We start from the raw sequence: 26,398 nt of genomic DNA on the forward strand, positions 1-26,398 counted from the left end.
GGCCAGGTTGCAGTTGTATATGAGATCACGACATGCATCACGACATGCAACAACAACCAACGTGCTTCTTCATTCATTACTCTGGTAAAGACAGTTATGCCGTGCTCCACGTTGGATCCAACATCCCTAACAAATTGATGTTTATAAGGTTATTGTCTGCTTGATTTACTGTAGGGTCTCGTTAGTCTGTTTGCACACAGAGATACTTAGCTCATAATGTGTAGAGAACTGTTCCTTGATGGATAGACTATTGAACAACACACACATCTATTTTCCTATATTTGTTCTTAGGTGAAGTTGTGGGTCCTACAGTAGGTCTATGTTGTTGTTAGGTGAAGTTATGGGTCCTACAGTAGGTCTATGTTGTTGTTAGGTGAAGTTATGGGTCCTACGGTAGGTCTATGTTATTGTTAGGTGAAGTTATGGGTCCTACAGTAGGTCTATGTTATTGTTAGGTGAAGTTATGGGTTCTACAGGAGGTCTATGTTGTTGTTCGGTGAAGTTGTGGGTCCTACAGTGGGTCTATGTTGTTGTTCGGTGAAGTTGTGGGTCCTACAGTGGGTCTATGTTGTTGTTAGGTGAAGTTATGGGTTCTACAGTAGGTCTATGTTGTTGTTAGGTGAAGTTGTGGGTCCTACAGTAGGTCTATGTTGTTGTTAGGTGAAGTTCAATCAATCAATCAATCAATTTTATTTTATATAGCCCTTCGTACATCAGCTAATATCTCGAAGTGCTGTACAGACACCCAGCCTAAAACCCCAAACAGCTAGTAATGCAGATGTAGAAGCACGGTGGCTAGGAAAAACTCCCTAGAAAGGCCAAAACCTAGGAAGAAACCTAGAGAGGAACCAGGCTATGAGGGGTGGCCAGTCCTCTTCTGGCTGTGCCGGGTGGAGATTATAACAGAACTATGCCAAGATGTTCAAAAATGTTCATAAGTGACAAGCATGGTCAAATAATAATCATGAATAATTTTCAGTTGGCTTTTCATAGCCGATCATCAAGAGTTGAAAAACAACAGGTCTGGGACAGGTGGCGGTTCCATAACCGCAGGCAGAACAGCTGAAACTGGAATAGCAGCAAGGCCAGGCGGACTGGGGACAGCAAGGAGTCACCACGGGCGGCAGTCCCGACGCATGGTCCTAGGGCCCAGGTCCTCCGAGAGAAAGAAAGAGAGAAGGAGAAAATTAGAGAGAGCCAAGATTTTCAAAATTTCCATAAATGACAAGCATGGTCAAATAATAATCAGGAATAAATCTCAGTTGGCTTTTCATAGCCGATCATTAAGAGTTGAAAACAGCAGGTCTGGGACAGGTAGGGGTTCCATAACCGCAGGCAGAACAGTTGAAACTGGAATAGCAGCAAGGCCAGGCGGACTGGGGACAGCAAGGAGTCACCACGGCCGGTAGTCCCGACGTATGGTCCTAGGGCTCAGATCCTCCGAGAGAAAGAAAGAGAGAAGGAGAAAATTAGAGAGAGCCAAGATTTTCAAAATGTTCATAAATGACAAGCATGGTCAAATAATAATCAGGAATAAATCTCAGTTGGCTTTTCATAGCCGATCATTAAGAGTTGAAAACAGCAGGTCTGGGACAGGTAGGGGTTCCGTAACCACAGGCAGAACAGTTGAAACTGGAATAGCAGCAAGGCCAGGCGGACTGGGGACAGCAAGGTGTCATCATGCCCGGTAGTCCTGACGTATGGTCCTAGGGCTCAGGTTCTCAGAGAGAAAGAGAGAACGAGAGAATTAGAGAGAGCATACTTAAATTCACACAGGACACTGGATAAGACAGGAGAAGTACTCCAGGTAACCAACTGACCCTAGCCCCCCGACACAAACTACTGCAGCATAAATACTGGAGGCTGAGACAGGAGCGGTCAGGAGACACTGTGGCCCCATCCGAAGAAACCCCCGGACAGGGCCAAATAGGAAGGATATAACCCCACCCACTTTGCCAAAGCACAGCCCCCGCACCACTAGAGGGAAATCCTCAACCACCAACTTACAATCCTGAGACAAGGCCGAGTATAGCCCACAAAGGTCTCCACCACAGCACAAACCAAGGGGGGGCGCCAACCCAGACAGGAAGATCACGTCAGTAACTCAACCCACTCAAGTGACGCACCCCTCCTAGGGACGGCATGAAAGAGCACCAGCAAGCCAGTGACTCAGCCCCTGTAACAGGGTTAGAGGCAGAGAATCCCAGTGGAGAGAGGGGAACCGGCCTGGCAGAGACAGCAAGGGCGGTTCGTTGCTCCAGAGCCTTTCCGTTCACCTTCACACTCCTGGGCCAGGCTACACTCAATCATATGACCTACTGAAGAGATAAGTCTTCAGTAAAGACTTAAAGGTTGAGACCGAGTCTGCGTCTCTCACATGGGTAGGCAGACTGTTCCATAAAAATGGAGATCTATAGGAGAAAGCCCTGCCTCCCGCTGTTTGCTTAGAAATTCTATGGACAATTAGGAGGCCTGCGTCTTGTGACCGTAGCGTACGTATTGGTATGTATAGGTAGGTAGGAGCAAGCCCATGTAACGCTTTATAGGTTAACAGTAAAACCTTGAAATCAGCCCTTGCCTTAACAGGAAGCCAGTGTAGGGAAGCTAGCACTGGAGTAATATGATCAAATTTCTTGGTTCTAGTCAGGATTCTAGCAGCCGTATTTAGCACTAACTGAAGTTTATTTAGTGCTTTATCCGGGTAGCCGGAAAGTAGAGCATTGCAGTAGTCTAACCTAGAAGTAACAAATGCATGGATTAATTTTTCTGCATCATTTTTGGACAGAAAATTTCTGATTTTTGCAATGTTACGTAGATGGAAAAAAGCTGTCCTTGAAACAGTCTTGATATGTTCGTCAAAAGAGAGATCAGGGTCAAGAGTAACGCCGAGGTCCTTCACAGTTTTATTTGAGACGACTTTACAACCATCAAGATGAATTGTCAGATTTAACAGAAGATCTCTTTGTTTCTTGGGACCTAGAACAAGCATCTCTGTTTTGTCCGAGTTTAAAAGTAGAAAGTTTTCAGCCATCCACTTCCTTATGTCTGAAACACAGGCTTCTAGCGAGGGCAATTTTGGGGCTTCACCATGTTTCATTGAAATGTACAGCTGTGTGTCATCCGCATAGCAGTGAAAGTTAACATTATGTTTTCGAATAACATCCCCAAGAGGTAAAATATATAGTGAGAACAATAGTGGTCCTAAAACGGAACCTTGAGGAACACCGAAATGTACAGTTGATTTGTCAGAGGACAGACCATTCACAGAGACAAACTGATATCTTTCCGACAGGTAAGTTCTAAACCAGGCCAGAACTTGTCCGTGTAGACCAATTTGGGTTTCCAGTCTCTCCAAAAGAATGTGGTGATCGATGGTGTCAAAGGCAGCACTAAGGTCTAGTAGCACGAGGACAGATGCAGAGCCTCGGTCTGACGCCATTAAAAGGTCATTTACCACCTTCACAAGTGCAGTCTCAGTGCTATGATGGGGTCTAAAACCAGACTGAAGCATTTCGTATACATTATTTGTCTTCAGAAAGGCAGTGAGTTGCTGCGCAACAGCTTTTTCTAAAATCTTTGAGAGGAATGGAAGATTCGATATAGGCCGATAGTTTTTTATATTTTATATTTATAGTTTTTTTATAGTTTTTTATATTTTCCGGGCCAGTTATGGGCCAATTTGGCAAACAGTGTACAAACCCTCATTGTCAGGCTGATGGAAAAGCCAAAGAGCATTTTACTGGTTGAAGTGTTTTTTAAATACAAAGCGGTTGATTTGCGATGACACAAACATTATATTAAGCAGGACATTCAAACGATCCTTACAATTATAATCCAAAGTAGTGTGAAATGCACTCGCTACTCCCCTGAGTTTTCCCCTTTTCACATTCAGAATACATTGTGAAAACTAAAATCTTTGCTCACCATTTTTGCTCCAGGCAGATATACTACGTCCATAACTAGTGGTTTCCTCATTACCAGATATACTACATCCATAACTAGTGGTTTCCTCATTACCAGATATACTACACCCATAACTAGTGGTTTCCTCATTACCAGATATACTACATCCATAACTAGTGGTTTCCTCATTAGCAGATATACTACATCCATAACTAGTGGTTTCCTCATTAGCAGATATACTACATCCATAACTAGTGGTTTCCTCATTAGCAGATATACTACATCCATAACTAGTGGTTTCCTCATTAGCAGATATACTACATCCATAACTACTGGTTTCCTCATTAGCAGATATACTACATCCATAACTAGTGGTTTTCTCATTACCAGATATACTACATCCATAACTAGTGGTTTCCTCATTAGCAGATATACTACATCCATAACTAGTGGTTTTCTCATTACCAGATATACTACATCCATAACTAGTGGTTTCCTCATTACCAGATATACTACATCCATAACTAGTGGTTTCCTCATTACCAGATATACCACATCCATAACTAGCGGTTTCCTCATTAGCATGGAGGAGTTTCTGCAATCAAATTGCCCTCGTGCCGCAATTTTAGCCTTTAATCATCTGTCTGACATTGTTGTTCACACAGGAGAGATACTTCACTATCGTGGATCCTCTGGGGAGCCTCAACAACCTCATGATGCTGTAGAGGCAGAGAAGAGTCTCTCCAGATCAGAACACCTCAAGAAACACCAGCAGAGATCCACAGGGAAGGGAACTCACTGCTGCTCTGACTGTGGGAAGAGATTCACCTCATCAGGCATTACAATTCACCAGAGAACACACACAGGAGAGAAACCCTATAGCTGTGGTCAATGTGGGAAGAGATTTACTACATTTGGCCAGCTGACTCAACACCAGAGAATACACACAGGAGAGAAACCGTATAGCTGTGGTCAATGTGGGAAGAGTTTTGGTGCATCTAGAGATCTGACAGTGCACCAGAGAATACACACAGGAGATAAACCTTATAGCTGTGGTCAATGTGGGAAGAGTTTTTGTCGATCTGGCCAACTGACATCACACCAGAGAACACACACAGGAGAGAAACCTTATAGTTGTGGTCAATGTGGGAAGAGTTTTAGTCAATCTAGCACTCTGAATCTACACCAGAGAACACACACAGGAGAGAAACCTTATAACTGTGGTCAATGTGGGAAGAGTTTTACTACATCTAGCAATCTGACTGTACACCAGAGAACACACACAGGAGAGAAACCTTATAACTGTGATCAATGTGGGAAGAGTTTTACTACATCTGCCCAACTGACTGTACACCAGAGAATACACACAGGAGAGAAACTATATAGCTGTGGTCAATGTGGGAAGAGTTTTGGTCAATCTAGCACTCTGACTCTACACCAGAGAATACACACAGGAGAGAAATCTTATAGCTGTGGTCAATGTGGGAAGAGTTTTGGTCGATCTAGCACTCTGACTCTACACCAGAGAATACACACAGGAGAGAAATCTTATAGCTGTGGTCAATGTGGGAAGAGTTTTGGTCAATCTAGCACTCTGACTGTACACCAGAGAATACACACAGGAGAGAAATCTTATAGCTGTGGTCAATGTGGGAAGAGTTTTGGTCAATCTAGCCACCTGACGTCACACCAGAGAACACACACAGGAGAGAAACCTTATAGCTGTGGTCAATGTGGGAAGAGTTTTACTGCATCTAGCAATCTGACTGTACACCAGAGAACACACACAGGAGAGAAATCTTATAGCTGTGGTCAATGTGGGAAGAGTTTTGGTCAATCTAGCACTCTGACTCTACACCAGAGAATACACACAGGAGAGAAATCTTATTGCTGTGGTCAATGTGGGAAGAGTTTTGGTCAATCTAGCACTCTGACTGTACACCAGAGAATGCACACAGGAGAGAAATCGTATAGCTGTGGTCAATGTGGGAAGAGTTTTGGTCAATCTAGCCACCTGACATCACACCAGAGAACACACACAGGAGAGAAACCTTATAGCTGTGGTCAATGTGGGAAGAGTTTTACTACATCTAGCACTCTGACTCTACACCAGAGAACACACACAGGAGAGAAACCTTATAGCTGTGTTCAGTGTGACAAAATACATACATGAAGGAGTTATTTTGTGATATCAATGAATTAATGTCACAATGTAGAATGTTTTAACATTGTAGTATGAGTATTTTAAGGAGTTTCTCAATGTAGAACCCTAATTAAATTGATTTCAGCGTGATATGGATATTAGCCTTGGGAAAAATCCAGGCTCTGAATGAAAAGAGTACTATTTATGTGATTTAACAAAAAGTGACTAACACAAAAAGAGCTTTTACATTTACATTTAAGTCATTTAGCAGACGCTCTTATCCAGAGCGACTTACAAATTGGTGCATTCACCTTATGATATCCAGTGGAACAACCACTTTACAATAGTGCATCTAACTCTTTTAAGGGGGGGGGGTTAGAAGGATTACTTTATCCTATCCTAGGTATTCCTTAAAGAGGTGGGGTTTCAGGTGTCTCCGGAAGGTGGTGATTGACTCCGCTGACCTGGCGTCGTGAGGGAGTTTGTTCCACCATTGGGGTGCCAGAGCAGCGAACAGTTTTGACTGGGCTGAGCGGGAACTGTACTTCCTCAGAGGTAGGGAGGCGAGCAGGCCAGAGGTGGATGAACGCAGTGCCCTTGTTTGGGTGTAGGGCCTGATCAGAGCCTGAAGGTACGGAGGTGCCGTTCCCCTCACAGCTCCGTAGGCAAGCACCATGGTCTTGTAGCGGAAGCGAGCTTCAACTGGAAGCCAGTGGAGAGAGCGGAGGAGCGGGGTGACGTGAGAGAACTTGGGAAAGTTGAACACCAGACGGGCTGCGGCGTTCTGGATGAGTTGTAGGGGTTTAATGGCACAGGCAGGGAGCCCAGCCAACAGCGAGTTGCAGTAATCCAGACGGGAGATGACAAGTGCCTGGATTAGGACCTGCGCCGCTTCCTGCGTGAGGCAGGGTCGTACTCTGCGAATGTTGTAGAGCATGAACCTACAGGAACGGGTCACCGCCTTGATGTTAGTTGAGAACGACAGGGTGTTGTCCAGGATCACGCCAAGGTTCTTAGCACTCTGGGAGGACACAATGGAGTTGTCAACCGTGATGGCGAGATCATGGAACGGGCAGTCCTTCCCCGGGAGGAAGAGCAGCTCCGTCTTGCCGACGTTCAGCTTGAGGTGGTGATCCGTCATCCACACTGATATGTCTGCCAGACATGCAGAGATGCGATTCACCACCTGGTTATCAGAGGGTTAGGGTTGTTACACTTACCACGTTGGTGACCCACTTGAATCAAAATGCAACACTTCTAAATGTAGCCAACTGTTTTCTACAAATTGTCCTCTAACCAGTGATGTACACATTATTCCCAGATTCCGTGTGGTTTTTGAGCTGTTAGTTTTAACAGGACGTGCAACCTCATATCCCTTCTGTCACACAATTGATTTCAACGTGATATCGATGAGTGATGACAAATAAGTGTTGTGTTCCTTTGTTTAGTGACCCCTAAATTTAAATGCATCACTCCCAAATGTAGCTGACTGTCTTCTGCAGGTTGTCCTCTAACCAGTGAGGTAAAATATATCTCCTTTTTCCATGTGTTTTTTTAGTTGTTTCAACATCACTTACATCCTGATTTCCCCCCTAATCGATATCAGTAATTTATACATATTACTTTATGTTCTATATTATACATACAATACATATGAACAGACATTTGGTTTTGATATTTCATATTTCCAATTCATGTAACATTTAGTAATCATAATTATTTAAGTAATCAACTGACAATTTTCGGGTATAATTATATTGACGTTGTTGCCCTTCTTTTAGAATATCAGGGTTCATTCTCAGATGTGCCAACCCAAATGTACTAGAGCATGACATTGGGGACTGGGTCTTCCTGTCTTTAAGTTTGGTGTGGGTTGTTCTTTAGTTTTTCTCTTCTTGGGCACATTTAGTGGGTCTCATTGTGGGTGTCTTTTATGTCCCAGTTGTTGTTACTAGTCAACTTTCAGTGGACACTGAGAGCAAAACTGCAACATTATGTTATAATACTTTTAATGGATCAAATGGTTGTTTATGCAACAGAATAGAGGGTTCTTAGAACTATTGTGTCTGTGTGTTCTACTGAGGATGGGCCTCTGGGAGATAACACTGACAGGAGATTTACAATGTCTTTTGGGTGATAAAACCTGAAGAGACCACATTCCAGAGCATGAGTTAATGTTTCTGTTCTATATGGTACCAGGGAGAGCTGACCCCAGGGCCAGACCCTGGTCTCTACACAAAGAGTACTGTTTTTACAGCAGATACTGTCTGCTGAGAATTATAGGTATCTTTCATACAAATCTTAACCTTGTGACCCGTTCTATACATCTGTTGTTCGTTATGTAGGTTGAAAGGGATGTATCTTGGCTATAAAATACCTTTGTACTTTTGTCCTGTGGGTCGACCAGCCATCATTATCGTAGAGCACTCAATTGATTCACTTTATATGTGTACGTTGTATTGACCTGCTCCCTTATTAATAAGTGAATAAAGATTCAGTTTAAGAATAACTCTGACTTGTGTGGTAAGTTTCTCTCCTCATTTGATATTAAAGAAGTTAACCACCACATTTGGCGATGGGGATGTGAATCTTCACTTGGTGACCGCTCCTGATGACCTGGCTCCTGACGACCTGGGTAAATGACCTGGCTCCTGATGACCTGGGTAAATTACCTGGCTCCTGACGACCTGGGTAAATGACCTGACTCCTGACGACCTGGGTAAATGCCCTCAAACCTAGTTTAAAAAAAAGAGGTGAGCGAAACATGCAAAGTGTAGTTTATATACAAGTCTAGTAAGCTCTGAGTGTGTATTCCTGTGTGAGCGGGGCACCTTGGAGGTGTAGACAGGGCCGAGTCAGTGGAGTCAGTCGACTCTCACACTCTCTCACTCTAGATTAATTTCTGAGAACATCTGAAAAGATCATTTGTATGCCGATAGATTTCAGTTTGTATTGACTGCTATGTAGGTTAAATGTACACTTCAAATGCAGCTGTCCTACAACATATCTGTACCTTCTTCTTGATCCCAATTGCATTGTGTCCATGTTCTGTCCTATAAGAATTTCAAAGGAAGAGAAAATGTGTCTAGCATTTAAATATATATTAAATAAATATTGAAAGATAAATGGCATCGACATACAATGTAATGTAAAATAGAAGAACATATTGGAGAAAGCACTAGCCAATACAGTACTGCCATACAGTAACAGTACTGCCATACAGGCCTAATACCACATTTCAAGATATCTTTGTACACAAATTGTTCAATATTTTATCAGGCTGACTTTAAAGATTATACGCAACATTTTGCTGCGTGGCAATACTGTGTTTGGATTCTGAAGGGCATTTATACAAAAGATGTAGTCTAGACACTGTATTAATACCATTATGCATTTGAATCCCATCTACAGCTACCATCTAAGATATTAATTTCCCTCCACAAGGGGGCGTACATGTAACATTTCCAAAATAGGATAGTATTGTCCATGTAACGTTTCCATAATGGGATAGTATTGTCCATGTAACGTTTCCAAAATGGGATAGTATTGACCATGTAACATTTCCAAAATGGGATAGTATTGTCCATGTAACGTTTCCAAAATGGGATAGTATTGTCCATGTAACGTTTAAAATGGGACAGTATTTTACATGTAACGTTTCCAAAATGGGATAGTATTGTACATGTAACGTTTCCAAAATGGGACAGTATTGTACATGTAACGTTTCCAAAATGGGATAGTATTGTACATGTAACGTTTCCAAAGTGGGATAGTATTGTCCATCTAACGTTTCCCAAATGGGATAGTATTGTCCATCTAACGTTTCCCAAATGGGATAGTATTGTCCATGTAACGTTTCCAAAATGGGATAGTATTGTCCATCTAACGTTTCCAAAATGGGACAGTATTGTCCATGTAACGTTTCCAAAATGGGATAGTATTGTACATGTAACGTTTCCAAAATGGGACAGTATTGTCCATGTAACGTTTCCAAAATGGGATAGTATTGTCCATGTAACGTTTCCAAAATGGGACAGTATTGTCCATGTAACGTTTCCAAAAAGGGATAGTATTGTCCATGTAACGTTTCCAAAATGGGACAGCATTGTCCATGTAACGTTTCCAAAATGGGATAGTATTGTCCATGTAACGTTTCCAAAATGGGATAGTATTGTCCATGTAACGTTTCCAAAATGGGATAGTATTGTACATGTAACGTTTCCAAAATGGGACAGTATTGTACATGTAACGTTTCCAAAATGGGATAGTATTGTCCATGTAACGTTTCCAAAATGGGATAGTATTGTCCATGTAACGTTTCCAAAATGGGATAGTATTGTCCATGTAACGTTTCCAAAATGGGATAGTATTGTCCATGTAACGTTTCCAAAATGGGATAGTATTGTCCATGTAACGTTTCCAAAATGGGATAGTATTGTCCATGTAACGTTTCCAAAATGGGATAGTATTGTCCATGTAACGTTTCCAAAATGGGATAGTATTGTCCATGTAACGTCTCCAAAATGGGATAGTATTGTCCATGTAACGTTTCCAAAATGGGATAGTATTGTCCATGTAACGTTTCCAAAATGGGATAGTATTGTCCATGTAACGTTTCCAAAATGGGATAGTATTGTCCATGTAACGTTTCCAAAATGGGATAGTATTGTCCATGTAACGTTTCCAAAATGGGATAGTATTGTACATGTAACGTTTCCAAAATGGGATAGTATTGTCCATGTAACGTTTCCAAATGGGATAGTATTGTCCATGTAACGTTTCCAAAATGGGATAGTATTGTCCATGTAACGTCTCCAAAATGGGATAGTATTGTCCATGTAACGTTTCCAAAATGGGATAGTATTGTCCATGTAACGTTTCCAAAATGGGATAGTATTGTCCATGTAACGTTTCCAAAATGGGATAGTATTGTACATGTAACGTTTCCAAAATGGGATAGTATTGTCCATGTAACGTTTCCAAATGGGATAGTATTGTCCATGTAACGTTTCCAAAATGGGATAGTATTGTCCATGTAACGTCTCCAAAATGGGATAGTATTGTCCATGTAACGTCTCCAAAATGGGATAGTATTGTCCATGTAACGTCTCCAAAATGGGATAGTATTGTCCATGTAACGTTTCCAAAATGGGATAGTATTGTACATGTAACGTCTCCAAAATGGGATAGTATTGTCCATGTAACGTTTCCAAAATGGGATAGTATTGTACATGTAACGTTTCCAAAATGGGATAGTATTGTACATGTAACGTTTCCAAAATGGGATAGTATTGTACATGTAACGTTTCCTAAATGGGATAGTATTGTCCATGTAACGTTTCCAAAATGGGATAGTATTGTCCATGTAACGTCTCCAAAATGGGATAGTATTGTCCATGTAACGTTTCCAAAATGGGATAGTATTGTACATGTAACGTTTCCAAAATGGGATAGTATTGTCCATGTAACGTTTCCAAATGGGATAGTATTGTCCATGTAACGTTTCCAAAATGGGATAGTATTGTCCATGTAACGTCTCCAAAATGGGATAGTATTGTCCATGTAACGTCTCCAAAATGGGATAGTATTGTCCATGTAACGTCTCCAAAATGGGATAGTATTGTCCATGTAACGTTTCCAAAATGGGATAGTATTGTACATGTAACGTCTCCAAAATGGGATAGTATTGTACATGTAACGTTTCCAAAATGGGATAGTATTGTCCATGTAACGTCTCCAAAATGGGATAGTATTGTCCATGTAACGTTTCCAAAATGGGATAGTATTGTACACGTAACGTTTCCAAAATGGGATAGTATTGTCCATGTAACGTTTCCAAATGGGATAGTATTGTCCATGTAACGTTTCCAAAATGGGATAGTATTGTCCATGTAACGTCTCCAAAATGGGATAGTATTGTCCATGTAACGTCTCCAAAATGGGATAGTATTGTCCATGTAACGTCTCCAAAATGGGATAGTATTGTCCATGTAACGTTTCCAAAATGGGATAGTATTGTACATGTAACGTCTCCAAAATGGGATAGTATTTTACATGTAACGTTTCCAAAATGGGATAGTATTGTACATGTAACGTTTCCAAAATGGGATAGTATTGTCCATGTAACGTTTCCAGTACAGTACCGGTACAGAGTCAATGTGGAGACTATATACAGGGGGTACCGGTACAGAGTCAATGTGGAGACTATATACAGGGGGTACCGGTACAGAGTCAATGTGGAGACTATATACAGGGTGTACCGGTGCAGAGTCAATGTGGAGACTATATACAGGGGGTACCGGTACAGAGTCAATGTGGAGACTATATACAGGGGGTACCGGTACAGAGTCAATGTGGAGACTATATACAGGGGGTACCGGTACAGAGTCAATGTGGAGACTATATACAGGGGGTACTGGTACAGAGTCAATGTGCAGGGGCAACGGTTAGTCGGGGTAATTGAGGTAATATGTAAATGTAGGTAGAGTTATTAAAGTGGCTATGCATAGATAATAACAGACAGTTGAGGGGGGGGGGGGGGGGGCTTCCTCTGACACCGCCTGGGATAGAGGTCCTGGATGGCAGAAAGCTTGGCCCCAGTAAGGTACGCACTACCCTCTGTAGTGCCTTGCGGTCGGAGGCCGAGCAGTTGCCATACCTGGCAGGGATGCAACCAGTCAGGATGCTCTCGATGGTGAAGCTGTAGAACCTTTTGAGGATCTGAGGACCCATTCCAAATCTTTTCAGTCTCCTGAGGGGGAATAGGTTTTGTCGTGCCCTCTTCACGACTCTCTTGGTGTGCTTGGACCATGATAGTTTGGGGCCCCTGTGTTGAGGATCAGCGTTGCGGATGTGTTGTTACCTACCCTTAAAAACCACGAGAAAAATTCAATTTCACATAAATAAGGATATTTAATATTTTCATGTTCAGAAGTCAGAACTCATCACCTGCTATGTAAAAGAGACAGAAGAATGCACAATGGTCAATGCTATCCGGGATCCTTGGGACATCCCTACCCTAAACCCTAACCTTAACCATTTTAAATGTCAACTTCAACAGGCTAGGGACGTCCCAAGGATGTATCTCTACCTGAAAATACATGATCTAAGTGATTGATAGTTGGTATTCAGCAGTCATAAAGCCTTATTTACTTTAATGAACAACTAAAATAGTGATTTTGTCAGACAGCATAGACAGCAGCTCTACACTTTATTGACTGACTGATCCATTCATCCCTCCATCCCTCCTCAGCCTTCCTCTCCTCTGAAGACCCAGTGAGGGTGGAGCTCAGTCAGTGAGCTGTTGAGGGACTGGTTAGGAAGAACACTTCTACAGCCAGAGAGGTGAGAGGTCACACATGGTTTAGATGGTAAATATTTTTGTCCCCTTAGTGGTTCATCACGTAAGCAAAAGGGAATATGTTCCATCATCTATGTTTATTTACGTTAGTGCAAATTGTATTGGTGTAATTTCTCACCCCTTTTGGCTGTATGAAAGTAAGTGAATTTCCACTCAGACACACACATTTGTTCTTTGTTATTATGAAGGTCATTCGTGTAAAATGTACTTTTCCCCACTCATTCACCCCATCTCTTCACATTGCTTATTTATATTCAGTGGCCTGACTGCATCCAGACTATGTCAAAGGCCCATCCTGGTAGATCTGAACCTAATGCAGCTTGGAGTGATCAGATGACAGAAGTCACATTTAGGTGCCAGGTGTAACTGAGGCCATAGATGTTCCATATCCATTAGTTTGAGTGTTTTATATAATATGACTAAATGTGTTTCTGTGTTACAGGGGCAGTCAATAAATGCAACAGCAAGGCCACAGAACATGACATAAGCAGAGCTGTGGGAGACCACCTCAAGCCCCTGGTAGTAGTTGAATCCTTTGAAGTATTATATATTATTATATATTAAATATTTAGTACACAAACAATAACTGAAAGACTAATGAGCATTCTTAGGAAATGCCATTGATTAAAATATTAATTGGATGCAATATCCAACCCAAAAATATAAGCTTGTTTTTTAGGAGGGGTTCTGAAAGACACTGAGGGTGTCGACTGAAAATTGACTAGTAACAACAACTGGGACCTAAAAGACACCCACCATGAGACCCACTAAATCTGCCAAAGAAGAGGAAAACAAAAGAAAAACCCACACCAAACTTAAAGACAGGAAGCAAACCAAAAAGGTGGAGCAACTAAAGGTGTTGACTCTCCACATCTATCAAGACAACTGGAGCACTGGGCCAGACACTCTTAAATAGAACCTGGACCAGCTCAGGTGAAACACCTTCCCACTAACGAGATGGACAAGCCAGCACAGGTGTAACACATACGGACTAACGAGGTGACACCAATCAGTGCTCCCAAGACACATTTCAGTTGAATGCATTCAGTTGTACAATCAATCAATCAATCAAATGTATTTATAAAGCCCTTCTCCCTTCCTACGTGCTGACGAGCTAACGAGCTATACTATATATATAGGTGCTAAAGTCCAACCTCAAAACATAAATGGAAAAACCAAAGCCTGTAACACCTTCCCCTTAAGACAACAAATAAATTCTATATTTTTGTTGGACTAGTTTGCTCACCACCAACAGAAAACTTCCATTTCACATAATCAACTACAATGCTTCACCTTCTACAACATAGTGTCTACTTGCTGTCAACAATTAAAAACACCTATTTCTAAATAATAATATACAAGCATATTTTTTTTCTCCTTTTTCTTTCTATAGAATCCTAAAACTCACTAGCTTCTAGAACTCTCGTCTCCTTGGAACGAAACAAAACTCCAATACGGAAAAATATGCAGTCAAAATAAATTAAGATCCATGGCAACGCATATCGATTTGGGAGAAAATCTGGTTGAACCAGCTCTTGAAAGTAACACAAAACAAAAAACACATGGAATTGGGAGATATATTTTACCTCACTGGTTAGACAACCTGCAGAAGACAGTCAGCTACATTTGAGTGTTGCATTTAAATTTAGGGGTTGCTAAACAAAGAAAAATAACACTTATATGTCATCGCTCATATAAATATCACTGACATCAATTGAGCGAGAGAGGGGAGATGAGGTTGCAGGTCCTGTTAAAACTAACAGCCCAAAAACCACACGGAATCTGGGAATAATGTGTACATCACCGCTTAGAGGACAATTTGTAGAAAACAGCTTGCTACATTTTGAAGTGTTGCATTTTGATTCAAGTGGGTCACCAACGTGGGAAATGTAACACAGCTCTTTTTTTGTTAGTCACTTTTTGTTAAATCATATAAATAGTACTCTTTCAATTCAGAGCCTGGATTTTCCCCCTGAGGCTAATATCCATATCATGTTGAAATCAATAGAACAGGGGACAAACATTTAGGGTTCTACATTGTGACATCATTACAATAGTCCCACTACAATGTTAAAACATTCTACATTGTGACATTATTAAAATACTCCTACTACAATGTTAAAACATTCTACATTGTGACATTAATTAATTGATATCATGAAATAACTCCATGTATTTTCTGATGTTTGATCAGAGATCTTTTATCAGAGTATTTCTTGTCACACAGATCACAGCTATGAGGTTTCTCTCCTGTGTGTATTCTCTGGTGTGATGTCAGCTGGTCAGATCGACCAAAACTCTTCCCACATTGATCACAGCTATATGGTTTCTCTCCTGTGTGGGTTCTCTGGTGTTGAGTCAGATGGTTAGATGTAGTAAAACACTTCCCACATTGATCACAGCTATATGGTTTCTCTCCTGTGTGGGTTCTCTGGTGTTGAGTCAGATGGTTAGATGTAGTAAAACACTTCCCACATTGATCACAGCTGTAAGGTTTATCTCCTGTGTGTATTCTCAGATGTTGAGTCAGATGGCAAGATTGACCAAAACTCTTCCCACATTGAACACAGCTATAAGGTTTCTCTCCTGTGTGTATTCTCAGATGTTGAGTCAGATGGCAAGATTGACCAAAACTCTTCCCACATTGAACACAGCTATAAGGTTTCTCTCCTGTGTGTGTTCTCTGGTGTACTGTCAGATCTCCAGATTGACTAAAACTCTTCCCACATTGATCACAGCTATAAGGTTTCTCTCCTGTGTGTGTTCTCTGATGAATTTTAATGCCTGATGAGGTGAATCTCTTCCCACAGTCAGAGCAGCAGTGAGTTCTCTTCCCTGTGGATCTCTGCAGGTGTTTATTGTGGAGTTCTGATCTGGAGAGACTCTTCTCTGCCTTTTTAGCATCATGAGGTTGTTGAGGCTCCCCAGAGGACCCACGGTAGTCCCATATCTCTCCTGTGAGAACAACAAAGTCATACAGATGGTTAAAGACCCACAACAGCAGAAATCCACTGTAAAAGGTGATGCCAACAGTGTAGCCATGATGTTGTACAACAATTGACGTCTGTAATGAATGTAATGATTTGACATTTGTCTTAAAATGAGCAAGAATAGTCATATATTGTCTTGTTTTCACATTAGTAGTAACATCTAAGATTGTAGACTAGAAATAAGTTATTCATGTCGTTGAAACTCTAAGCAGTGTGCCAGACGACTTTTGGTCTCAAATATAGGCCCCTTTCTGTGTTTGCTAAAATTGTATGAGGAAACCTATAGTTATGGATGTAGTATATCTGCCTGGAGCAAAAATGGTGAGCAAAGATTTTAGTTTTTCACAACGTATTCTGAATGTGAATGGGGGAAAACTCAGGGGAGTAACCTCCATTTCCAGGTTGCTTATTAGTACATTTCACACTACTTTGGATTATAATTGTAAGGCTTTCTTGAATGTCCTGCTTAAAACCTCTCTGGCCAATAGCCAGTTAAAATGTAGAGCGCCAGATTTTTAAAAAAAATGATAAAATCAAACTTTCATTAAATCACACATGTAAGATACCAAATTAAATCCACCAAATTGTGAATCCAGCCAACATGTCAGATTTCAAAAAGGCTTTTCGGGGAAAGCATAAGATGCTATTATCTGATGATAGCACAATGTCAACAAAGAGAGTGTAGCCTATTTCTACCATGCCGGCGCTACTCAAAACGCAGATATAAAATATAAAACATGCCTTACCTTTAAACATCACAAATGGTCCTTTTGTTCGATTAATTCCGTCCAAATTGTCCATTTATTTGGCGCCGTTGTACCAGAAAAAAACTGCTTCCAATTTGCGCAAAGTCACGACAAAATATCTAAAAAATTACCTCAACTTTGCCAAAACATTTCAAAGTACTTTTGTAATACAACTTAAGGTATTTGTAAACGTTAATAATCGATCAAATTGAAGACGGGTCAATCTGTTTTCAATACAGGAGATCAACAAACGAACACTACTTTTCTAGTATTGCGCAGCTCTCAAACAGTACACAAGACAGTACACAAGACGTTACTCTACTTCCTGGTGGCCTTCTTCTTCATTTCACAAATGAATAACCTCAACCTATTTCCCTAGACTGGTGACATCCAGTGGAAGCAGTAGGAACTGAGAATAGAGTGATTATAAATCTGGCCTGCCCATAAAACCTCAATGAACAGACAGTGACTTAAAAAAAAAGGTTAGTCCTCAGGGTTTTGCCTGCTACATGAGTTCTGTTATACTTACAGATATGATTCAAACTGTTTTAGAAACTTCAGAGTGTTTTCTATCCAAATCTACTAATAATATGCATATCTTATTCTGGGGATGAGTAGAACGAAGTTGAAATTGGGCACGCTATTTTTCCCTAAGTGAAAAATCTGCCCCCTAGAGAAGTTTTTAATATAATGTTTGCTACAGTATTAAGAACCGCGTTAATGACAGTATCCATTTGGGTGGTGTCAATAAAGTTATGATTTTTTTAAAGTATTTTTAATTAAATTTCGTTTTTCACCTTTATTTAACCAGGTAGGCCAGTTGAGAACAAGTTCTCATTTACAACTGCGACCTGGCCAAGATAAAGCAGAGCAGTGCGACAAAAACAACAGAGTTACACGTGGGATAAACAAACGTACAGTCAATAACACAATAGAAAAATCTATATACAGTGTGATGGAGTAAGGAGGTAAGGCAATAAATAGGCCATAGTAACGAAGTAATTACAAATGTTGAAATTAACACTGGAGTGACAGATGTGCAGATGATGATGTGCAAGTAGAAATACTGATGTGCAAAAGAGCAAAAACATTTTTTTTTTTATAAAAAAAAAAAATGAGGATGAGGTAGGTAGTCGGATGGGCTATTTACAGATGGGCTGTGCACAGCTGCAGCGAGCGGTACGCTGCTCAGATAGCTGATGCTTAAAGTTAGTGAGGGAGATATAAGTCTCCAACTTCAGCGATTTTTGCAATTCGTTCCAGTCATTGGCAGCAGAGAGCTGGAAGGAAAGGCGGCCAAAGAGGTGTTGGCTTTGTGGATGACCAGTGAGATATACCTCCTGGAGCGCGTGCTATGGGTGGGTGTTGCTATGGTGACCAGTGAGCTGAATTAAGGCGGCCTAGCAAAGACAAAGATGACCTGGAGCCAGTGGGTTTGGCGACGAATATGTAGCGAGGGCCAGCCAACGAGAGCATACAGGTCGCAGTGGTGGGCGGTATATGGGGCTTTAGTGACAAAACGGATGGCACTGTGATGGACTGCATCCAGTTTGCTGAGTAGAGTGTTGGAGGCTATTTGAAAATGAAATCACCGAAGTAAAGGATCGGTAGGATAGTCAGTTTTACGAGGGTATGTTTGGCAGCATGAGTGAAGGACGCTTTGTTGCAAAATAGGAAGCAGATTCTAGATTTAATTTGGGATTGGAAACGCTTAATATTAGTCTGGAAGGAGAGTTTACAGTCTAGCCAGACACCTAGGTATTTATAGTTGTCCACATATTCTAAGTCAGAACCGTCCAGAGTAGTGATGCTGGACGGGCGGGTGCGGGCAGCGATAGGTTGAAGAGCATACATTTAGTTTTACTAGCGTTTAAGAGCAGTTGTAGGCCACGGAAGGAGTGTTGTATGGCATTGAAGCTCGTTTGGAGGTTTGTTAACACAGTGTCCAAAGAAGGGCCAGATGTATACAGAATGGTGTGGTCTGCGTAGAGGTAGATCAAGGAATCAACCGCAGCAAGAGCAACATCATTGGTATATAGAGAGAAAAGAGTCGGTCCGAGAATGGAACTGTGTGGTTCCCCCATAGAGACTGCCAGAGCTCCAGACAACAGGCCCTCCGATTTGACACACTGAACTCTGTCTGAGAAGTAGTGGGTGAACCAGGCGAGTCAGTCATTTGAGAAACCAAGGCTGTTAATTCTGCCGATAAGAATACGGTGATTGACAGAGTCGAAAGCCTTGGTCAGGTTGATGAAGACGGCTGCACAGTACTGTCTTTTATCGATGGCGGTTATGATATCGTTTAGTAACTTGAGCGTGGCTGAGGTGCACTCGTGACCAGCTCGGAAACGGGATTACACAGCGGAGAAGGTACGGTGGGATTCAAAACGGTCAGTGATCTGTTTGATAATTAACTTGACTTTCAAAGACTTTAGAACGGCAGGGCAGGATGGATATAGGTCTGTAATAGTTTGGGTCTAGAGTGTCACCCCCTTCGAAGAGGATTAAAAGCGTGCAAAAAGTAAACTGCCTGTTACTCAGGCGCAGAAGCTAGGATATGCATATAACGTGTAGATTTTGATATAAAACACTCTACAGTTTCCAAAACTGTTAAAATAATGTCTGTGAGTATAACAGAACTCATATGGCAGGCAAAAACCTGAGGAAATCCAACCAGGAAGTTGGAGATTGAGGGTTGTAGTTTTTCAATTGAATGACTTACTAATATACTGTGTCTATGGGGTCACTTCCCAAGCCTTCCAGCAGATGTCAACAGTCTTTAAAACGTTGTTTGAGGCTTCTATTGTGGAAAATGAGAGAATAAGAGCTGTTTGACGAGGGGGCTTCCTGAAGAACCTTAGTGCACTCTCGCGCATTCCCGTGATGCTCGCCTTACTTTCTTTTTCTTCTGTAATACACAATTGTCCGGTTGGATTATTATTGAAGATTTTTGATAAAAATATCCTAAAGATTGATTGTAAACAACGTTTGACATGTTTCTACGAACTTTGATGGTACTTTTTTGACTTTTCGTATTGATGTTCTGAGCGCGCCTGGTGCATTTGGAAGAGTGAAGGAAACACCTGAACAAAACGGAGGATTTTGAACATAAATATGGACTTTATCGAACAAAACTAACATTTCTTGTGGAACTGAGAGTCTTTCGAGTGCATTCCACCGAAGATCAGCAAAGGTAAGTGAAGATTTATAACGCTGTTTCTGACTTTGATTCCACAACATGGCTGGTAACTGTATGGCTTGCTTTGTCTCTGGGCGCTGTACTCAGAATATTTGAACAATGTGCTTTCGACGCAAAGCTTTTTTGAAATCTGACAGCGGATGCATTAAGAACAAGTTTATATTTAATTCCATGTAAAACACTTATCTCTTTTATCAACGTTTATGATGAGTATTTCTGTCATTTGATGTGGCTCTCTGGAATTTCACCGGAGAGTTTTGGAAGCAAAGTATTTCTGAACATAACGCACCAATGTAAACTGAGGTTTTTGGATATAAATATGAACTTTATCGAACAAAACATACATGTATTGTGTAACAGCGAGTCCTGGGAGTGTCATCTGAAGGAGATTGTCAAAGGTTAGTGATTAATTTTAGCTGTATTTCTGTTTTTTGTGACGCCTCTCCTTGCTTGTAAAATGGCTGTGTGGTTTTTCTTGTCCTGGCTCTGTCCTAGCATAATCTAATGGTGTGCTTTCGCCGAAAAGCCTTTTTGAAATCGGACACTGTGGTTGGATTAACGAGAAGTTTATCTTTAAAATGGTGTCTAATACTTGTATGTTTGAGAAATTTGAATTATGAGGTTTTTGTTGTTTTGAATTTGGCGCCCTGCTATTTCAATGGCTGTGGTCGAGTTGGGACGCTAGCATCCCACATACACAAGAGAGGTTAACCAAGTTTAATTCATCCCAAAGGGTCGTTAGAGCTGTAATTCAGACAACAACATGTTCTCACCATCACAAGTATATATACCCCACTTTGGACAATCCTCCTCTCCAGTCCTTACATATTCTGGGTCGACAGGAAGAGGATAACAGGATACTAAACCCTTATTACTCCCTTCAGGGGATCTGACCTGACCTCAACCCCTCCTTCACCTAATCCACAGATGTTCATCCACTTCCCCTAAAGCAATCCTGTGATCTCCTCCCGTCCACCCAGCACATTCCACAGCCACTGTCTTTCTACAGATCTCACTCCTTTATATACTCTGCGTCTGATCTATCATGTCTTTAATATCTCAATTTTCAAAGTTTAGCCCGAACCCAACAATAGTCATAAAGTTACACTCCCTTTCAGTCGGTCAACTTCAGTAAAACATACTATGGGAAAATACAATCATTCCCCATGCCGAACCAAACGGATACTAAATGAAACGGCCCCTGGCAGACCACCCAGACCTGACCCCGCAAGACGCATCAGTTTTGTCAATGTATTCATTGTCTTTTGTTTGAAACACTCCTGCCAATGTACACCCAACTACGCATATAGAAGTAGGACTAGTCTACCTGGCCTGTGTGCAAATGTAGGCCTATAAATGTGCCCATTTGAGGATGTCTGATAGTATTTCTCATTGTCTTAACCTCTTGAGAATACAGGGGGTGCTATTTTCGCATTAGCATAATTTGCTCTACAGATTAAACTGCCTCTTATTCAATTATTGCTCTTACTATATGCATATGAATCATACCATTGGAAAGAAAACAATCCCTAGTTTCTAAATCCGTTTCAATTTTGTCTCTGAGTGATACAGAAGTCATTCAACAGCACTTTCCATGACCAAGAACATAAAATCAAGATGTTTATGCTGGCTTCAAAGCTCTGCCTATATATGGTCGTGCCTCCTATGACCCGAAACACAACTCACTGGCCTTCCTCTGGGTGTCTAGAGGACGTCAGAGGAAAAATTTCTTGTCTATCTGGGACTGACGTGAAATGAGAGCAAAATCTTTGGCATGACCGACAACTTCCGGTTCTTTGTTGCATGGAAATTGGAGCTACGTTTGTCTTCTGTTGTGCGGCCATTATTATCTCCGTGTCGAAGTTTGTTTGATACATGTGACCAGATCATCGTAATGTATGTTTTTTCAATATAGTTTAATCAGATTATTTGAATTTTTTAGGGAGTTTTTCGGTGTTCCGTTGTTAGATTTTAGTATCGTTTGAGAAATCCGTGCCACTCGACCGGTACCTGTGCTAAATGGAGTGGGAAAGGAACGACTCTGAACGGAACCAACAACTCATCTTGACAAAGGACACTTTGATCAACATTCTGATGAAAGATCAGCCATAGTAAGACCCAATTTACGATGTTATATCATATCTGTTGTGCATGTGATCTTGCCGTGGGCGCCCAGCCGAATCTGCCTGGTATAGCTATGCTAATTTAGCGCTACATTTTGTTTTCGTTATAAAACATTTAAGAAATCTGAAATATTGTTTGGATTCACCAGATGTTGGGCTTTCAATATCTGTACGCTGTGTATTTTTCTGAAATGTTTTAAAATGAGTAATTAGTTATATGACGTTGGTCTCTGTAATTGTTCTGGCTTGGTCGGCACCTTTTCAGATTGCAGCTGCAATGTAGAACTGTGATTTATACCTGAAAAATGCACATTTAAAAAAAAAAACTATGCTATACCATAAATATGTTATCAGACTGTCATCTTATGAATTTGTTTCTTGGTTAGTGGCAATATATATTTTTATTTAGTCGAATTAGTGATAGCTACTGACGCAGGGAAAAACTGTTGGGAGTGAAAAAATCCTCTCCTTTGCTAACGTGGTTAGCTAATAGATTTACATATTGTGTCTTCCCTGTAAAACATTTTAAAAATCTGAAATGGTGGCTTTATTCACAAGACCTGTATCTTTCATCTGGTGTCTTGGACTTGTGATTTAATGATATTTAGATGCTACAAGTTACTTGTGACGCTATGCTAGCTATGCTAATCAGTGGGGGGTGGGTGCTACCGGATCAGGGTTGGTGACTCGTGAGAAGTTAACGCACCACCACTAATGAGCTGTGGAGCTTCTCAAAGTATTTTTTTTCTTCACCTCAAACAGCAAGTAAACAAAGTCTAATCAAAATCAATTGCGTACGACAATAGTTCCTCAAATTATTTTCGTAAAATATTTCCACTCGGCATGAAAAGAAAAAAATGTAATTCTCTGATCCAGTGGAAATGTCATAAAATACCTGATAACGTCTTATCCTTTGCACAAATAGCCGACAGCTGTGTCTGTCCTGAACTCACTGGCGCGGGAAACTGAGGGCCCAGAATATTTTAGACAATGTCGCAAGCTTGCCATCACAAGTTTCGGAGGACCCAGTTGATAGTTGATACAAAGTTTCAAGTTTGTTGTAGACAGGCCATGAGCAGCCAATGTGATTTCTAGGATATTTATTTTTAATCAGGATATTTTCTACCTGCAGAATGCAATGTTTTTATTTGTTATGTCGGCTTTTTTTTTTTACATAGTTGGCAATAAAAGTTACTTTTAGATTTGTAAAATTTTCATTTAGATTTAGATAGAATGTAGATTAATCACAGACAATGATTTTCAGATACTATTATAAATTAAATGAAACTGTTCCACAAAAATTTGCATATGAAAATCATAACTGGCACGCAGATCGGTAGAAATGGTCAGATACATTGTCACTCTAAATGGAAAAGTTTGACGACGGCTGGTGTAGTTAATTACTGAAAACTTCAGGAGCATAACGACAGTATTTACAAAGTCCAGCAGCAGCGGGAGGGAAGAGTTTTTCTCGGTTATATTGATGACTGGCTCCCTCGAGTAACTTGTGTATCTGTAATTATTTAATCAAACAGCATCCTTAAAGCATCAGACAACTTAAAGCAACAACTTTGAGAAGGGTTTAAAACAAAGGTTTCAAACCAATTCATGAATGTAATTGCATCTAGGTATGTCTTGCCTTTAAAGTAAGGGCATGAAAAAAAATTGGCTGAATATTATACAATGACTTATCAACAGCTCTAATAATTTGACCCCCACAGGAAATCTACACTGGCAATTCTAGAATATACTATATAGCCTAGAAACCTGGTTAAACTATCATTATGACTTCATGGATGAATTCTAGAATATACTATATAGCCTAGAAACCTGGTTAAACTATAAATATGACATCATGGATGAAGTCCAGAATATACTATATAGCCTAGAAACCTAGTTAAACTACCATTATGACATCATGGATGAATTCTAGAATATACTATATAGCCTAGAATTCTGTTTAAAACAATAATTTTGACCTCATGGATGGCCAGTCTTTGTATTCATAGTGTAGTGAATTCAGGGGATAGCCTGAAGGTTGCTACAATGGCTTTCTCTATGAATTTGAGAGTGGTTACATTTCTCCAGCCCCCATCCCTCAGCTGTTTACCAAACCAAGTTTCTGAGCAGCCATTTTGTTGCGGTTTTTAAAAAATCATTCCACCACTGTTTTGATAATAAGAGAAATGTAACTACTTTCAAATTCATAGAGAGACCATCCATGATATCAACATTATAGTTTTAACCATGTTGAAGCGATAGTGTTGGTTTACATTGTTTCTATACATTGGAGTAAAAAAAGCTTATTTGGGGTTCTGATGGGGTAAACAGTTGAACTAAGCTCATGAGGCATGTGTTATATTCTTCAAGAATTAATGGCTATATATAAATAATTTAAAAGTCCAAAAATGGATGTAGCAATTGCATATTTCCCCTTTAACGCCACACATCAGTTCAACAACTGCTGAGTTTGGTATTTAAGACAGTACTTACTAGTATTAATCAGGAAGCTGTTTCTCAAAACCATCTTACGGCTAATTTCATCGTTGGATGCCTTAAGATGCGTTTGGGAAAACGGCCTCAGACATCCAGTTTCCTCCTCGTTCTCCTTTTTCGATGTAATCTCCCCTTCCTCCTCTTTCACTCCAAATACGGCATCATCCCCTTTCTCTTCCTCTTCTTTTACTGTAACACCCTCTTCCTCTTTCACTCTGAACGCATCTTCCTCTTCTTTCACTGTAAGAGCCTCATCCTCTACTTCTTGTATTACTGTGATATCCTCCTCTTCCTTCTCCTCTTTCACCGGAAAGATCAGAGCTTCTTTCTCCGTCCAGCAGATATTATCTTTAGCAGGAGAAGAGTAGCTTAGTGACCGCATGGTCGGGGATGTTAGCTAGCTAGGCTAATGCTAACTTAACCAGCCCGCCAGCTGACTAATAACAACAACACCGTAAATATTAAATTAAATCGGATAACTAACTAGACGACAGAAGTGGGTTTAAAACACAGTGGCTAATAAAAAAACGAAAGCATCTAAAGAGCTTTATTGGTTCGGCTATTTTGTCTAGCAAGCTACCGAGGTGTCTCACTAACTATTGCTGCTGCTGAAAGAAGCGTCCACTAGATTATACGTCACACCAACAGCGTCGCCTTATATTCCCACACCGCCAACTGCTGACTGGATTGGGTAGTTGAGTAAAATGTATATTTAATTTTCAGACAACAAGTTAAAGGGTAGGAACCAGAACTAAAATATTAATTAGCCCCCCCCTAAATAAATCAATATCAGTCTATATATTTTTTCTGTGATTTATTTTTTTCGTCAACCATTCCATCGCATCTTAAACTTCTTACCGGGCCGGCACCTAGGACCGGGGGAAGCTGCTGCTGCGCTTGTGATTGTTGGACTTTCTTCAGCAAAGATGGCTGAAATAAATACTAGGAGAGAGGGGTACCACTACACAGAACTGAACTGGATCAAAGATGGTGGACAACAGTACTAAGATGGAAGCAAATGTAAGGTATTATAACGTCAAAACGAATCATGCAAAAACATGCACAGTTGACAGGAATGTTAGTTAATGTAGAGACAAACGATTATGCATTTTTTTTATCATAAAGTTCATTTTCAAAAATTGACTAGCTAACATTAGCCAGCTAGCTGACTAGCTAACATTAGCCAGCTAGCTGACTAGCTTTATGGGTGTTGTGACATGAGTATGAAATTGTAATTCTGGTTGTTTTAGGGACTCATGAAACAACCAGCAAACCAGGCTTTCGTTTTGTGAAACAGTGGATGTATCGAATCTAGCTAGCTGAAGAATTTACTGCAAATTGAATGTACAATTTTGTATGCTTTCCTTGCTGATATTTGCCATGCAGATAGATGAAATCACGTAGCTAGCTGTGTTCTTGCTTATTGTGCAGTGGATGA

General features: G+C 40.6%; 4 protein-coding genes across 7 annotated transcripts in view; 1 reads left to right on the forward strand and 3 right to left on the reverse strand.

The window, feature by feature from the left end:
* LOC139548386 (zinc finger protein 271-like) lies at positions 1-6,421 on the forward strand. Its single transcript, XM_071358050.1, has 2 exons — positions 1-84; positions 4,569-6,421. The coding sequence occupies exons 1-2, from the start codon at positions 33-35 to the stop codon at positions 6,074-6,076; spliced, it is 1,560 nt and encodes a 519-aa protein (XP_071214151.1). The 5' UTR covers positions 1-32; the 3' UTR covers positions 6,077-6,421.
* Positions 1-26,398, reverse strand: part of LOC139549671 (uncharacterized) — a 520,909-nt gene that overhangs the window by 476,310 nt on the left and 18,201 nt on the right. The gene's annotated exons all lie outside the window — the stretch shown is intronic.
* Positions 674-25,573, reverse strand: LOC139550236 (gelsolin-related protein of 125 kDa-like). Its single transcript, XM_071360982.1, has 2 exons — positions 24,958-25,573; positions 674-1,720 (listed from the first exon to the last, which is right to left on the reverse strand). The coding sequence occupies exons 1-2, from the start codon at positions 25,340-25,342 to the stop codon at positions 1,707-1,709; spliced, it is 399 nt and encodes a 132-aa protein (XP_071217083.1). The 5' UTR covers positions 25,343-25,573; the 3' UTR covers positions 674-1,706.
* LOC139549518 (zinc finger protein 135-like) lies at positions 14,857-16,905 on the reverse strand. Its single transcript, XM_071360105.1, has one exon. It carries the CDS (start codon positions 16,522-16,524, stop codon positions 15,562-15,564), a length of 963 nt encoding a protein of 320 aa, XP_071216206.1. The 5' UTR covers positions 16,525-16,905; the 3' UTR covers positions 14,857-15,561.

This window comes from Salvelinus alpinus, chromosome 2 (assembly GCF_045679555.1).
Source record: "Salvelinus alpinus chromosome 2, SLU_Salpinus.1, whole genome shotgun sequence".
Classification (NCBI taxonomy): Eukaryota; Metazoa; Chordata; class Actinopteri; order Salmoniformes; family Salmonidae; genus Salvelinus; species Salvelinus alpinus.